The following is a 15,447-nucleotide window of genomic DNA, read 5'->3' as shown; positions in this document are numbered from 1 at the left end:
TCACTTGAAAATCTACAATATCATACAACAAGATTTAACCCCTACCCCCCTCCCAAATTCATATACAACTAAAATATACCACATGAAAATAATATCTTATGTCATTCATAAATATATTATTAGTGGAAAACCAAGAATCCCCCTCCCCACCCCAAATCCACATGAGTATTAAAATTGGGAAAAGTGTAACTTATTCATTATAATACTTTAATAATGGTCTCCAAACATCCTTAAATTTATTATAGTAACCTTTTTGAACTGCCAACGCTCTTTCCATTTTGTACACCAGAAACAATAATTCAGTCTTTTACAATCCTTCCAATTGTATTGAATATGAGTTTGGAACAGGGCAGTAGCATCTGAAGTCAGGTTTCCAGAAGCAGTTCTTTCATTATCTGTAGTTTGTTGGCTAATGATCTTGTATTGAATATTATTATTATTTCTTCATACACTGCCTATCAATGGAGGTTCGAAGCGATTGGCATTCAGGTATTCAAGCATTTTTCCATAACTGTCCTGGCGGGCTCACCATCTATCTAACGTACCTGGGGCAACAGACTTGCCCAGGGGCACAAGGAGCATCATGGGGTTTGAACCCACAACCTCAGGGTGGCTTTAGGATTTTTATATTTCTTATTGGACAGACTGGTTTTTTTGGATGTTATAAGCAGGAGGTCCCAATTCTGATTTGGATATCCTTTCAAAAATGCCCCTCCACGTTGTTTCTCTCTATTGTTATTAATGTATACATCACTTTAGACCAGTGTTCCCCAACTCTGTACTGGAGGACCACCAGCCAGTTGGGTTTTTGAGATAGCCCTAATGAATATGCATGATAAGAGATTTGCAGATCTGCTCCATGCATATTCATTAGGGCTATCCTGAAAACCTGACTGGCCGGTGATCCTTCACGACTGGGTTGGGAACCGCTGCTTTAGACCCACTCATAGGGATTTAGTGATTTATACTGTAGACGCCCAAGAATATCACGGAATAGGAAACAATGAGTATCATCGGTGTCAGGTCAAAAGCACGCCGGGACAAAGGGGCGCCCAGACAATTGAGCGCAGCGCGGAGGTGCGCGCCACTTTAAATTACTGTTTTTAGGGCTCCGACGGGGGGGCGTGGGTGGGAACTTTACTTAATAGACATCGCACCGCGTTGTGGGGGGTTGTAACCCCCCACATTTTACTGAAAACTTAACTTTTTCCCTGTTTTTAGGGAAAAAGTTCAGTTCACAGTAAAATGTGGAGGGTTACAACCCCTCAAACCCCCATAACGCTGGCGCGATGTCTATTAAGTAAACTGGGGGGGGTTCCCCAACAAAACCCCCCGTCGGAACCCCTAAAAACTGTAATTTTGTGCGGCGCGCACCTCCGCGCTGCGCTCAATTGTCGGCGTGCGCTTTTGTCTTTCGCGCCGTTGTCTATGAACCGTATCATCAAATAAGCAAATAAAACCAGAGTAGGAAATGAAGTAAACAATTTGAGTTTAGTAAAGGATGACATAATTTTAACTGTGAAAATTCCTAGCAGAATGATAGTACAACTTACTTGCCCCAGGATCTCAACGCATGAAGTAAAGAACTGCCTTGTAGGTGGATGATGTTGTGTTTCATCACAAACGAAGTCCACAACTGCAAAGAATGAGCCAATTCCAACTTTCTGAATACCAGGTAAACGTCGCAGCTGGTAGGCATTGACTAGAGCTCTGTGTTTAAAAAAAAAAAGAAAAAGGAACAAACCTTATTAAGCTTTGGAAAATCTGACAAGTCTACAATAATATTCACCTCCATGAAGTAAAAGTATATTAAGGCATATATTAAACATGTTCAGTGCACATGACAAGAGAGAGAAACTAGATTAACTACACCAGAGATAAAAACTGGAGTAAATAACTCTGAAGAGATGTTTTGAGTGTTAGAAATGCTACATCACCTTTCACTTCACCCTCAGCCACAACTACAAGAACTCCCGTAAAATTCAACTCTTCGCCTTCCCCTCCCTAAAACTATGCCACTCAAAAAAATTCCTTGACAAAATCTACACCTTCCAAGCCGCCAAACTAAACCCTTGGCTAGCCCAAATGGTCCTCAAGGCCTACAACTACCTCAACTTCAGAAAATTACTCAAAACTCACCTATTCCAAGACCAAGACCCTTAATGCCCCTTTTCAATCCTCCTCCCCCCCCCTTCTGATCTACTCCCTTCCCCCATCTCCCCCCTCTTTCCCCCACCTCTCTCCTTGCTGTTTGCAACTCTATGATCAATTTGATATGTAACCACTTGTAATCTCTGTCTAACTAATGTGAACCGCCTAGAACTCTTCGGGGTATGGCGGTATACAAAAATTAAGTTATTATTATTATTATTTATTATTAATTATGCAAAGCTGGATACAGAGGACTAGCAAGAAATAAATTAACCATCACAATTATATAGTATGTGACTATAAATGTTTGCTCTAACAGAATTCATTAAAACTTACTTTTTTTTCTGGTAACTATAGCCACCTATTCCCAGAAGATGGTCACATATGAATAAATTACATTTAAAAATGTGGATTACACAGTATAATTTATTCTGGCAGGGTCTAAGAGACATATACTCTAGGCCAGGGGTGTCAAAGTCCCTCCTCGAGGGCCGCAATCCAGTCGGGTTTTCAGGATTTCCCCAATGAATATGCATGAGATCTATTTGCTTGCACTGATTTCATTGTATGCTAATAGATCTCATGCATATTCATTGGGGAAATCCTGAAAACCCGACTGGATTGCAGCCCTCGAGGAGGGACTTTGATATCCCTGCTCTAGGCTGTATATTCAGTGTACCAAACAGAACATACAAAACTACGAGGCTAAATCAAAAAGTAATGGCAAAATGCATTTAACGGCTTTAACAGAAGTAACTTTGAGCAATTGGCTAAAAGACAGTGAAGGCGACCTTAGGTGCTCAATTTCTTTATTATATCTATTTGGACTCAACAAGTACGTGTTTCGGTGCTTTAAGAGTTTAAATGTGAACCTGTTGACACCAAGCTAAAGTGAAAAACAGTTTCCATGGATGATTAAAAACAACTTACTCCAACACTAAAACAGTATTAAAAAAAAAAAACCCTGATAACAGAGGAAGTATGTGCCAGAAGATCAATTGGCCCACAGCCTTGTAACTCTCCAATACATGAGCCATTTGGAGTAAGCTGTTTTTGGACGCTGAGCGAGATTTGTTTCCCGAAATCATGGACCCGGGCTGGCTCCCCAGCCCAGTGTTGAGGAATTTCAGAAATTTACAGGTGTGATGGATAAGGTGTCACAGAAAATTGAGGTTGAGAATGAATTAAAATAAGGTGTCTATTAAAGATTTGGGACTCAGATGGATCTATAGTGACACAGTCTGAGGAAATTGTAATTAAGGATTGAACGATCTAAATTGTTGATTCTACATTTCAGCTAATGCTAGGAAGTTCAGAAGGTTGATTTTGTGACTCTTAAGAGACATAGATTTATGTACCATTGTTCACATACATCAATGGGGATAAGGTTCTCAGAGGAATAGGAAATTTGGGTGTTTTACAGAGAATCTGTTTCTTATAGATTAGAAAATACAATACTACTTTGAAGTTCATACAGAAGTCAAGATGTGTTTGTAGGAAGTAGGGCTTTGTAACTGACATGATTGATACTTGGAAAGGTCAAAGATCAAAACTGATTTAGGAAGAAAAGTGAAACACTGTCACCTGCTGGGTTTAAAAACTTAACAGAATGGGACTTTTAATGTTAACACTGACGTAAGACATTTTTGAAAAGGAAGTCATGTGCCCACCACTTATGAGGTATTCAGGAAACGCCTCAAAACCCACCTATTCCTGAAATACCTAGACAGCTGACCCACTTCCCTCTTTCCCTCTCTTGCCCTTTCTCCCCATTGTTCCCACATCCCTTAAGTTAATTCAATTTGTACGTCAACTCAACTTGTACTCCACTAAACTTTTGTAAACCGCATAGAACTTAACGGTATTGCGGTATATAAACTGTTATTATTATTATTATTATCAACTGTGCCATTGTATTCTAAAGCATGATAATTATTACAAATGATGTCATTTAGGGTATAAATCTGTTTGCCTTGTTTTCTCTCTTTGAAGAGCACTGAAATTTTGAGGGCTTGCTCTTCCCAGACTGTGGAAGCTCTGTCAATAAACTATTTGTTTTTACATGGCTTTTCCTCGTCTGTTATTTGAATTCACAGAAGAGTCTCTAGCCCAATCATGTGGGAGAGCGAATCCATTCTGGTAATTCTTTTGGCCTCGATGTTCAAGTCTCCAGCCAACTTGAACACCAGAAGGACCCAAAGGAGGCAAAGCCCAAAGCTCTTCCCCCCTCCCCCAGTGAACTGCGGCACGCAATACACGGTCGCTGATCTGGCACCAATCCGGTGCAATCAATGCACTCATTCGACAGATTAAGGGCTGGGGAGTCCATCCCAAATGATTTTTAATCAAATTGAGGGGTTTTGAGAAAGAAATAAAACTTAGAAAAAAAAGATCGATAAAAATCCAAGATGGCCACCGCCAGCGAATTCACACCAAAAACGGCAAAAATAAAGAAAATCCAAAAATAAAAAAATAGCAATTTGGGGTTTGTGGAGGTGGGAGACCTAAACCCTACCTTCAGAAACTCTGAAAAATAAGTTTATAGAGTCCCACAGACCTCCCCCCCCCAAAGCTCCCATAAGAAATAATGGCGGTGTACTTATAGTCTGTGAAATGACTGCCTGACAGCTCTGCTACACTGCAGCTGAATTGAGGAAAAGGATTTTCTGCCTCAAACTTTAAAATGACCAAACATGAAGATCTTCAGACTGTCAGTCAGACAGACTCCAACTATAACTTCCACCCCAATGGATACCTCTCCATGAGACCAGGGGTGAGAAACGCAGCCTGCGCCCTGAAACTGGAAGTGATATTTTACTCAGGACGCATATAGCCTGCGCTTAAAACCCTGACAGGGTCAGAGGACAAGTGAACTCCCAGGGGAATGGACCCCAAGTTTGAGAAGGGTGGCATAAACAGGCTGGCTCCACAGATCCACCAAAGTTTCTCTGTGAAGCAGCAGACAACTTTGCAGGACTGTGTCCTTTCCTTCGGCAGAGGATACTACATGGGGTCTCATGGCACTGAAGCCACTAAAAAAATGAACTTTAAGCGAAAAAAAAAAAGAAAAAGAAAAAGATGCAGAGCATATCCAAAAGACTTCTGCATGGATTGCTTGCAGAATTGAAACTTCAGGGGGCTCTAACTCACTCTCTAAGGTAGGAGAAGCATTCCCAGATTGCGGGAAGGGATTGAACACCTAGAGCAGGGGTGCCCAAATGGTCAATTGCAAAGGCAACATGAGTCGATCACGATGCCTTAGCGATCTTGTTCTTCCTGCCTCCCTGAGCCAGGCCAGGCACATACAAGTGCCGGACCCACAAGCCTTCACCTCCGACCTCAATTCTGACATCAGAGAGGAAGTTCTGGGCCAGCCAATCGCTGCCTCACTGGCCTGGAACTTCCTCTCCGACGTTGGAATTGACGTCAGGGAGGAAGGCTTGTGGGCCCAGTGCTTATACGCACCAGGCCTAGCTCGGGAAAGCAGGGAGAAATCGTCATGGTGGCTTGGGGAGAGGCAGAGAGAGAGAAAGAATCGGGGAAGTGGAGAAATTGACATGATGGCTTGGGGGGGCAGGGGGAGAGAGGAAGAAAGACAGGCAGGGGAGAGAGAAAGACAGAAATAAAGAGGGGAGCAGATAGGAAGAAAAGGGGAGGGGGCAGAAAGAAAGAAAGGCAGAAAGAAAAAAATATTGGATTTACAGAAGAAGGAAGTGCAACCAGAGACTCATAAAATCACCAGACAAAAAAGTAGGAAAATGATTTTATTTTCAATTTAGTGATCAAAATGTATCCATTTTGAAAATTTATATATGCTGCCTATATTTTGAACTATGGCCCCCTTTTACTAAACCGCGATAGTGTTTTTTAGCGCAGAGAGCCTATGAGCGTCGGGAGCTGCGAGGGGCATACAGTGCAGCTCCCTGCACTAAAAACCGCTATCGCGGTTTAGTAAAAGGGGAGGGGGTATATTTGTCTATTTTTGTCTAGTTGTTACTGAGGTGACATTGCATATTTTAAAGTCATGTGCCTTGACCTCTCAAAAGAACCCAACATTTTCTCTGCATACAGTGAGCTTTGTGTTTTTAGAAATTTTATTGTTGGTAGATAAGAACATAAGAACATAAAAATTTGCCTCCGCTGGGTCAGACCAGAGGTCCATCGCGCCCAGCAGTCCGCTCCCGCGGCGGCCCATCAGGTCCATGTCCTGTAAGTGATCCTTTATATCTGTGTTTTTCAACCTTTTTACACCTATGGACCGGCAGAAATAAAAGAATTATTCTGTGGACCGGTGGTTGAAGAACACTGGCTAAGTCGTGGGCCAGACCCCGCCCATCTCTACCCAATCTCCACCCCAGACACTGCCCCCATAATAGTACTATATATATAATGTATAATGTATTTGAAATTAATTTTCCTATGAACTGTTTTCCTACCTTCTTCTACTCTATGTTTATAACCTAACTAATTTATTTTTCTCAAGTACTTTAGCAAGAATGTGAGCCTTTGGGACAGTCAGGGAACTCTAAGTACTTTCTCTTCATCTTAATTAATCTTAATGCATTTCTTCTGTTTCTACTGTAAACCGCTTAGAACCTCACGGTACAGCGGTATATAAGAAATAAAATTATTATTATTATTATTACTAATTGTAACACTATTTTTTCCATTCATTTTTCACAGATACACAATATATGTAATCTTATTAACAACACGTCAGAGAGAAGGCTTCTGGTTTAGGTGCAGGACATGCGTAGGAGCCACTGCCCGTGGCTTTGTGCACTGAATCAGTGAGAAAGAGGGAGCTGGCTCGAAGATAACGCCGCATCGATCGCACCGTGGACCGGCGGTTGAAGAACACTGTTTTGGGCCTGATGCACGTGCTGGCCCTGTGGACCGGCAGGAAATTTCTGTGGACCGGCACCGGTCCATGGACCGGTGGTTGAAGAAGGAGAAATTAGGTTCTTACCTGCTAATTTACTTTCTTTTAGCTTCTCCAGACCAGTAGAGGTTAACTTTACGATTGGGTATATATCTAATCATGACCAGCAGGTGGAGACTGAAAACAAAACTTTGGGACAGTATATCCTAGCCCCTCCTCTCTATTTCCCTCAGTCTGCCGAATAGCCAAGCAGAACCAAGAACTGGAAAACAACAGAGAGAAAAAACAATACTCCGAAAGGAGTAACAAATAACATACCCAAAAATGCTGTTGGAAAATGCAGAGGAGAAATTCCCGAAGGAATAAGGTCCCCACAGCTCGCCAGCTAAGCCAGCCGAGCCACAGCCGCTGTTCTTCAATTCTCCCCGGCCCTAGAAAAATACTAGAACCCGCAGCAAAAACCAAAAACTGCCCGCGCAACAGCCCCAACAACAACAACAACAGACAGGGTGGGGACCTCTACTGGTCTGGAGAAGCTAAAAGAAAGTAAATTAGCAGGTAAGAACCTAATTTCTCCTTCTTTAGCACTCTCCAGACCAGTAGAGGTTAACTTTACGATTGGGACGTACCAAAGCAGTCCCTCTCACGGGCGGGACCCCCGAAGGGCCGATACCAGAACACGCTCACCGAACACCGCGTCCCGACGCGCCTGAACATCTACCCGATAATGCCGAACAAATGAATGCAAGGAGGACCAAACCGCAGCCTTACAAATATCCACCGGAGGCACGAGCGACGACTCAGCCCAAGAAGCCGCCTGACCCCTAGTGGAATGAGCCTTGAGAAACTCCGGAACCGGCTTCTGACTCAGAAGATAAGCGGAAGCAATCATCTCCTTGATCCAACGCGCAATAGTAGCCTTAGAAGCGCCAGCCCCCCGACGAGGACCCGCCAGAAGCACAAAGAGATGATCGGAGCTCCGAAAATCCCGGGTCCGCTGCACATAAGCATGGAGGACCCGACCGACATCCAACTTGCGCAGCTGTCGTTGCTCAGAAGAACCCTCCCGACTACCCAAGACCGGGAGGACCACCGATTGATTGACATGAAAAGGAGAAACTACCTTCGGCAGAAAGGAAGGAACAGGCCGCAAAACAACCCGCTCCTCGAAAACTCCAGGAAGGGAGCCCTACAAGAGAAAGCCTGTAGCTCAGACACCCGTCTAGCGGAAGTAATGGCCACCAAAAAGACCGACTTCAGCGTAAGGTCCTTCAACGAACAGCCATCCAACGGCTCGAAAGGAGGGCGCACTAGAACAGAAAGAACCAGATTGAGATCCCAAGAGGGAATCGAGGGCCTTATGGGAGGCCTGATCAACTTGGCCGCCCTAAGAAAGCGAATCACATCAGGAATGGCTGACAACCGCTGACCTGTCACCAGCCCCCGAAAAGCCGACAGGGCCGCCAGATGAACCCGAAGAGAAGACCAGGCCAGGCCCCTATCCAGGCCATCCTGCAAAAACTCTAGAATGTTAGGCAGAGAAGCGCGAAAGGAGACCACTCCCCGCGCTCGGCACCATTCCTCAAAAAGACGCCAAACCCGTACATAAGCCCGAGAGGTAGAAAGCCTCCGGGACCCCAAAAGTGTAGAGATCACCTTGTCGGAATATCCCTTCTTACTCAGGCGGCCCCTTTCAAGAGCCAAGCCGTAAGACAAAAGGGAGACGGGTCGAACATGGGAATGGGACCCTGCGTCAGAAGATCGCACTCGAGAGGCAGAGGAAGAGGATCCGCCACCAGATGCCTCACCAGATCCGCATACCACGGACGACGAGGCCAATCCGGAGCCACCAAGACCACCAGCCCCGGATGGCGAACAATGCGAAGCAGCACTCTGCCCACTAATGGCCAAGGAGGGAACACATACAACAGCCCCTCCGTTGGCCACGGTTGGACCAGAGCATCCAGACCCTCGGCCAGACCGTCCCTGCGACGACTGAAGAAGCGGGGTACTTTGGCGTTGCCACTTGTAGCCATCAGATCCATCAGGGGCTGCCCCCAAGCACGCACTAGCAACTGAAACGCCTCGGCGCCGAGACACCACTCTCCCGGATCCAAGAAGTGACGACTGAGGAAGTCCGCCTGAACGTTTTCTACCCCGGCAATGTGAGAGGCCGAGAGGTCCAGAAGATGCGACTCCGCCCAAACCATGAGCCGAGCCGCCTCCTGCGCCACCAGAGTGCTCTTGGTGCCCCCCTGACGATTGACATAAGCCACCGCCGTGGCATTGTCCGACAGGACTCTGACCGACTTGCCCAACAAAAGGGAGTGGAAAGCCAACAGCGCCAGACGGACCGCCCTGGTCTCCAACACGTTGATCGACCAGGAGGCCTCCTCCGTGGACCAGGTTCCCTGAGCTGAGTGACCCAGACACTGGGCCCCCCAACCCAGGAGACTCGCATCCGTAAGGAGCACCGTCCACTGCGGAAGATCCAGACCCACCCCCTGAACTAGGTGAGGGGTCCGGAGCCACCAACGCAGACTGCAGCGCGCCAAGCCTCGCAGGGGAACCGGAACATCCATCCCGTGCCTCTGGGGAGACCACCTCCGGAGCAGAGCATACTGGAGAGGACGCATGTGGGCCCGCGCCCACCTCACCACGTCCAGGGACGCCGCCATCGACCCCAGGACCTGGAGGAAATCTCGCGCCCGAGGACACCGGGACGCCAAAAGCAGGCGAATCTGAGACTGCAATTTGCTCACCCGGGCCTCTGGGAGGAAGACCTTCCCCAAGGAGGTGTCGAACAGCACCCCGAGGTACTCCAGACGCTGAGCCGGAACCAACCGACTCTTGGAAAGGTTGACCACCCAGCCCAGCGACCGGAGAAACTCCACCACCCGAGCCGTAACCCGGGAGCTTTCCTGCAACGACTTGGCCCGAATTAACCAGTCGTCCAGGTAGGGGTGTACCAGGATGCCCTCCGACCGCAAGGCTGCCGCGACGACCACCATCACCTTGGTGAACGTCCGGGGAGCCGTGGCCAGCCCAAAGGGAAGCGCACAGAACTGATAGTGCCGACCCAAGATCGCAAAGCGCAGGAAACGCTGATGAGAGGCCCGAATAGGAACATGCAAGTAGGCCTCCGTCAGATCGAGAGAAGTGAGAAACTCCCCCGGCTGAACCGCCAGAATGACCGACCGCAGCGTTTCCATACGGAAAGAGGGAACCTTGAGAGCCCTGTTGACCCCTTTCAAATCGAGGATGGGCCGAAAAGTCCCCTCCTTCTTGGGCACCACAAAGTAAATGGAGTACCTGCCCGTGCCCCACTCCGGGGGGGGCACTGGAACTACTGCCCTGAGATCTAGCAAGCGCTGAAGGGTCTGGCGAAAAGCCTGCGTCTTCCCCGGAGTCTGACACGGAGAAGCGAGGAAAAAATCCGGCAGAGAGCGGGCGAACTCCAGGGCATAACCGTCCCGCACCACCTCCAGGACCCACTGATCGGACGTGATCTCGGCCCATTTGGGAAAAAAGTCGCGCAGCCGGGCCCCCACCGGAACCAAGGGGGGCGCCGGCAAGGCGTCATTGTGCAGGACGGGAAGCGGGGGAACCGGCGGAGGGGTTCCCTGCCCCCCGACGGGCCCCCCGAAAGGGCTGCATGCGCTGGAAGAACCGACCCCGGGAAAACCCCGGAGACTGGAAAGAAGCAGCCCCACGCCCAGGGCGATACTTGCGAAATTCCCGCAAACGCCCCCGGGCCGCACCACCCCGAGACGCCGGGCGGGCACGGTCCTCCGGCAAACGGGGAACTTTCGAGTCCGACAGAGTCTGAATCAACTTATCCAAGTCCTCTCCAAATAAAAACGACCCCCGAAAGGGAAATTTAGTAAGCTTAGCTTTGGACGCAGCATCCGCCGCCCAAGCGCGCAGCCACAACACACGCCTTGCGGCCACGCCAAAAGCCATGGACTTAGCCGAGATCCGCACCAAGTCATACAGAGCATCCGAGAGGAATGAGGCAGCCATCTCAATCTTCGCTACTTCCTGATCCACCAGGGACCAGTCGTCAGACTCGCGATCCAAGACCCGCTCCGCCCACCGAAACACGGCGCGAGCGACCAGTCCCCCACAAATAGCCGCCTGGACCCCAAAGGCAGAGACTTGAAAATTTTGCTTAAGGATGGTCTCCAATTTGCGCTCCTCAGAGTCCCGCAAGGCAGAACCGCCCTCAACAGGCACGGTATGCCGCTTGGAAATAGCCGAGACCACCGCATCTACGACTGGCGAAGCTAACGTAGCCCGATCCCCTTCAGGAATGGGATACAGGCGAGCCATGCTGCGCGCCAGCCGAAACGGCGTCTCCGGCGTTTTCCACTGCTCAAGAATAATATCCCGAATATCCTGATGCATAGGAAAAGAGCGGGAAACGGAACGGATCCCTCGTAACAGAGGGTCCCCCACACGCGGAGTCTCCGGCGGCGCGTCCTCAAAACGCAAAGCCGAAGAAACCTGTTGAATAAGGTCAGGCAGCTCATCTCTCTGAAAAAGGCGCACCACGGACGCCTCGTCACTGGAGAACGGGAAACCCGACAACCCGCCGCCAGCTTCCGTCCCCTCCAGAGGGTCCTGGAATTCCTCAGAAGGGTCCAGGTCCTCCTCCAGACCGACACGTTCCTCCGACCACAAATCCTCGTCCCACGACACCCGCGGACGCTTGGACAAGAGAGGCGGCGGAGGGGACGTCACGTCAGACGAGAGAGGCAAAGCCGCAGGGAGCGCGGAGGAAACCCCACCCCCCGAGACCCCCTGGGCGCAACCGGGACCCCCAGCCGCCTGAAAATAGGCTTTGCATAATGAAAAGAAAAAATCAGGGGAAAAACCCCCCGAGGGTCCCAAGGGACTCCCTGCCACAGCAGGGGACCCAGCAGAAACCTGCCCCTGCTTAGCCAAAACAGGGGGAAGGTCACCTGAGGTGGAAGACAAAATGGAGGGGCCAGACAGAGAAGATGGCGTCTTTCCCGCCAAAACAGCTCCCTCCATAGCCTGCAGCGGCTGAGAGACCTGAATAGTCTCAGCCGCTAAAACAGGCAAGCCGGCATCAGCTGTCAAAATATCAGCTGAGAGGGAATCCTCTAAAACCCGACCGTCGGCGGCTCGGGGAATCCCTCCGTGGGCGGACGGAGAAGACCGGGCTTCTCCACCGTTCCCTGCCGACTCGCGAGGCACCATCGGCGGGGAGCTCTGGGCGCCTGCAGCCGCTGCCGACGGAGCTCCTCCACCGTACCGGCCTGAACACCGCTTGCACAGGCCGGCCGCGAGTGCCTCGCGTCTGGAGCACAATGAGCACTTTTTCCCTTTAGAAGTGCTCATTGCTCCATACGCGACCTAGCTGTAAAAAAGTGCCGGTTAGTTGAAAAAATACAGTAAAATACAGTTTTCTTAAAGGGATACAACCCTCCAGACCAGCACTACCTCAGGATTTTTTTTTTTTTTTTTTTTTTTACACAGAACAGACTCCACAGGCTCTCGAAGCAATATGCCTTGCTTGATTTAGGGGGCAAGGCTTACTGCTGAGGCTCCTCTAAAAAAATATGGGGAGGTGGAGGAAGTGGGGGGAGGGACCCCGCTCGTGACCCGCCGGGTTTGACACCCCCGAGGTCGGACGAACCCCCAAACAGAGTCCGTCCAAGCTCCGTCCGGCTAAAAACAGGGACAATAAACCTCTAAACAAATTCCAACAGCCCTACCAAGGGAGATGGGTACAGATCACTCAACACCTGCTGGAGACTGAAAGAAGACTGAGGGAAATAGAGAGGAGGGGCTAGGATATACTGTCCCAAAGTTTTGTTTTCAGTCTCCACCTGCTGGTCATGATTAGATATATACCCAATCGTAAAGTTAACCTCTACTGGTCTGGAGAGTGCTAAAGAACACTGCTTTATATCCTTCAATCCCTTTTATCCTTCCTTATCTATATCCTTCTAACTGTACCCTTCTTTATCCTATATCTTCCCTATCTATATAGCGTTATAACTAGTGTCCATGTTTCAGTGAGAACCAAGAGATATTCCCATCTCACTGTACATTGTTGTGTCTTTCACAGACTAAGAGGGAGACAACTATGTGAAATATGGAGAGAAGGAAAAACTACATGCCTTGGCAGCAGCTTGGAAAGTTTCTCTTAGTCAGAGAGTAAAATATGCATGCAATATGTAGTTTAAAAAGACAACACACTTTAGCAATCAGGTAAGGCTCAGAAGCTCGAATTTCAAACAAAATATGGCTATGGTTTCCATCCTGCATCAACTACCAAATGAAACTAAACTCTTAAGAGAGGTAAATTTTCAAGCTAGCTATTGCAGTCGTTACTGAACCTACCGGATGGCTTTGAAATTTTATCCCACAACTTAAGCACTGCTAAGTAGAGAATGACACGGGGAAAAAATCTGTCCTCGGCACTGCCCCGTCACTGGACCACCATCCTCTTCACCGCCCCATCCCTGCCGTCCCCTTTACTGCCCCATCCTCATCCCCGCCGTTCCCTTCACCACCCCATCACCGCAGCATCCACCCTTCCCTCTTGCAACCTCGACCGCCCTTCAGCGGCCCAAGAATTTCTCTCCCTCCTCCTTACTTTCACGGCGCGTTAGTAAAGAAACTTACTGAAGCCGGCGGAGACTGCCTGCTTGTGCCTGCAGTTGCGTGTGTGTGGGCGGAAGCTTCTCCTCTGACGCATCCGGAAGTTGCATCAGAGGAGAAGCTTCTGCCCACACACACACACACACGACTGCAGGCAGGCAGGCTTCACCAGCTTCAGTAAGTTTCTTTACTGAAGCGCCGCGAAAATAAGGGGGAGGGAGATAGATTTGGCCATAGGGAGGGGGCCGCGCGCGATTGGTGACCGCGCGCCTTTCCTCCCTTAACTGCTGGGACAAGGCCATTCACCGCTTTACGGGGCGGTGGATGGTCTTGTCCCTGTGCCCGCAGTGAGCACTTTTTCCCTCCCATCGTTTCGGCGGGCTACCCGCGGCTAGCCACAGGTAACTGCCACCGTGTCATTCTCTATTGCTAAGTCTAATGTTAAGAATAAATAAACACCTTAATGAATGTGTAACTATAGTCTAACTCACGTTATAAAATTTTCCACATGCACTGCCGTTTCTATGATGTTCGGTGGAAGCGCTTTTGTAGCTTCTGCTTGCAACTGTTTTACTTCTTTGCGTAAAACATGTAGCTGTTGGCTCACTGCTTCACTCATATGCATGCCTTCAAACTGAAAAAAATAAGATACAAATTATTTGATAAGTGAAAAGTAATTGCACTTCTCCCTCCGTATCCTCGGATTCGCTTATTTGCGATTTTTCGGCTGCTGACTCCGCCCCCTAATTTTTGTCACTGAACCTAGTGTTTCATATTTGAAATCGCTGCTCCCAGCGTTGTAGGTTGGGTTATTGCAGGTTGGATTATTCACGTTTTGTTATCTTTTTCAGGTCTATTTTACAAAAAAAAAAACGCGAATGACATGCAAAAAGTTATTCACGGTTTTTTTTGTATTCATGGCTATGTTGTGCCCGCATCCCCCGCGAATACGGAGGGAGAAGTGTATTCCTATTTATACCTGTTCTGCCAATCTATAAACCACAAAAATACAAATAATCTAGTAATATTAGTAAGTATAATTATATGATTGCACAGAGAGATAGGCAGGCATGGCGCAATGGAGAAATACAGGCAGGCAGGGCGCAAGACAGAGACACAGACAGAAAGAATGACAGATAGACAGACAGCATCTAAGCACAGAGAGAGAAAGGAAAAAAAAAACAGTCGTCTACTCTAGCACCCGTTGGACAGGGGGAGAACGAAAGAGATGCTGATGGACAGGGGGTTGAAAAAAAGGAACGGAGGACTAATGTTGGACAGGGGGAGAAGGAAAGAGGTGCTGCTGGACAGGGGGGGAGGTAAAACAAAGGGAGAAGGGCTGCTGCTGCTGCATACGGAGAGCAGTGAAGGGGTGGTGGTGGACACAGGGGAAGTAAAAGGAAGGGAAAATGGACAAGGGGGAGCAGGCAAGGGGTGGTGATGGACAGCCAAGGAAAAAGAAAGGCAGAAAGAAAAAAAGCGGCTAAGGAGAGAGAGAGAAAGAAATAAAGACGGACACACACACATATGTTCTAGCACCCGTTAATGTAACGGGCTTAAAGACTAGTAGCAATCATATAATTATACTTACTAATATTACTAGATGGGCCATTTGGCCTTTATCTGCCATCATGTTTCTATGCTACCTATTTCTACACAGCTTTTGTACAAATTGGAACTCTTGTTAATAAAAGAAATATATTAGAATCAACCAAAACTGGAATGACAGATATAAGATCTAAGGCAGGGGTCTCAAAGTCCCTCCTTGAGGGCCGCAA

General features: G+C 48.3%; 1 protein-coding gene across 2 annotated transcripts in view; it reads right to left on the bottom strand.

Moving 5' to 3' along the window:
• The window catches only part of EPG5 (ectopic P-granules autophagy protein 5 homolog), a 244,378-nt gene that overhangs the window by 86,968 nt on the left and 141,963 nt on the right, over positions 1-15,447 (bottom strand). For both annotated transcript variants that reach the window (XM_033935200.1, XM_033935191.1), the window contains exons 28-29: positions 14,161-14,303; positions 1,554-1,710 (exon numbers count right to left, since the gene is read on the bottom strand). In XM_033935200.1, coding sequence (XP_033791091.1) covers positions 1,554-1,710; positions 14,161-14,303 — 300 coding nt within the window. The remainder of the gene's footprint in view (positions 1-1,553; positions 1,711-14,160; positions 14,304-15,447) is intronic.

The sequence above is a fragment of the Geotrypetes seraphini genome, chromosome 1 (assembly GCF_902459505.1).
Source record: "Geotrypetes seraphini chromosome 1, aGeoSer1.1, whole genome shotgun sequence".
Lineage (NCBI taxonomy): Eukaryota > Metazoa > Chordata > Amphibia > Gymnophiona > Dermophiidae > Geotrypetes > Geotrypetes seraphini.
The sequence above is the reverse complement of the archived record's forward strand: the minus strand, read 5'-3'. Positions and strand labels throughout refer to the sequence as shown.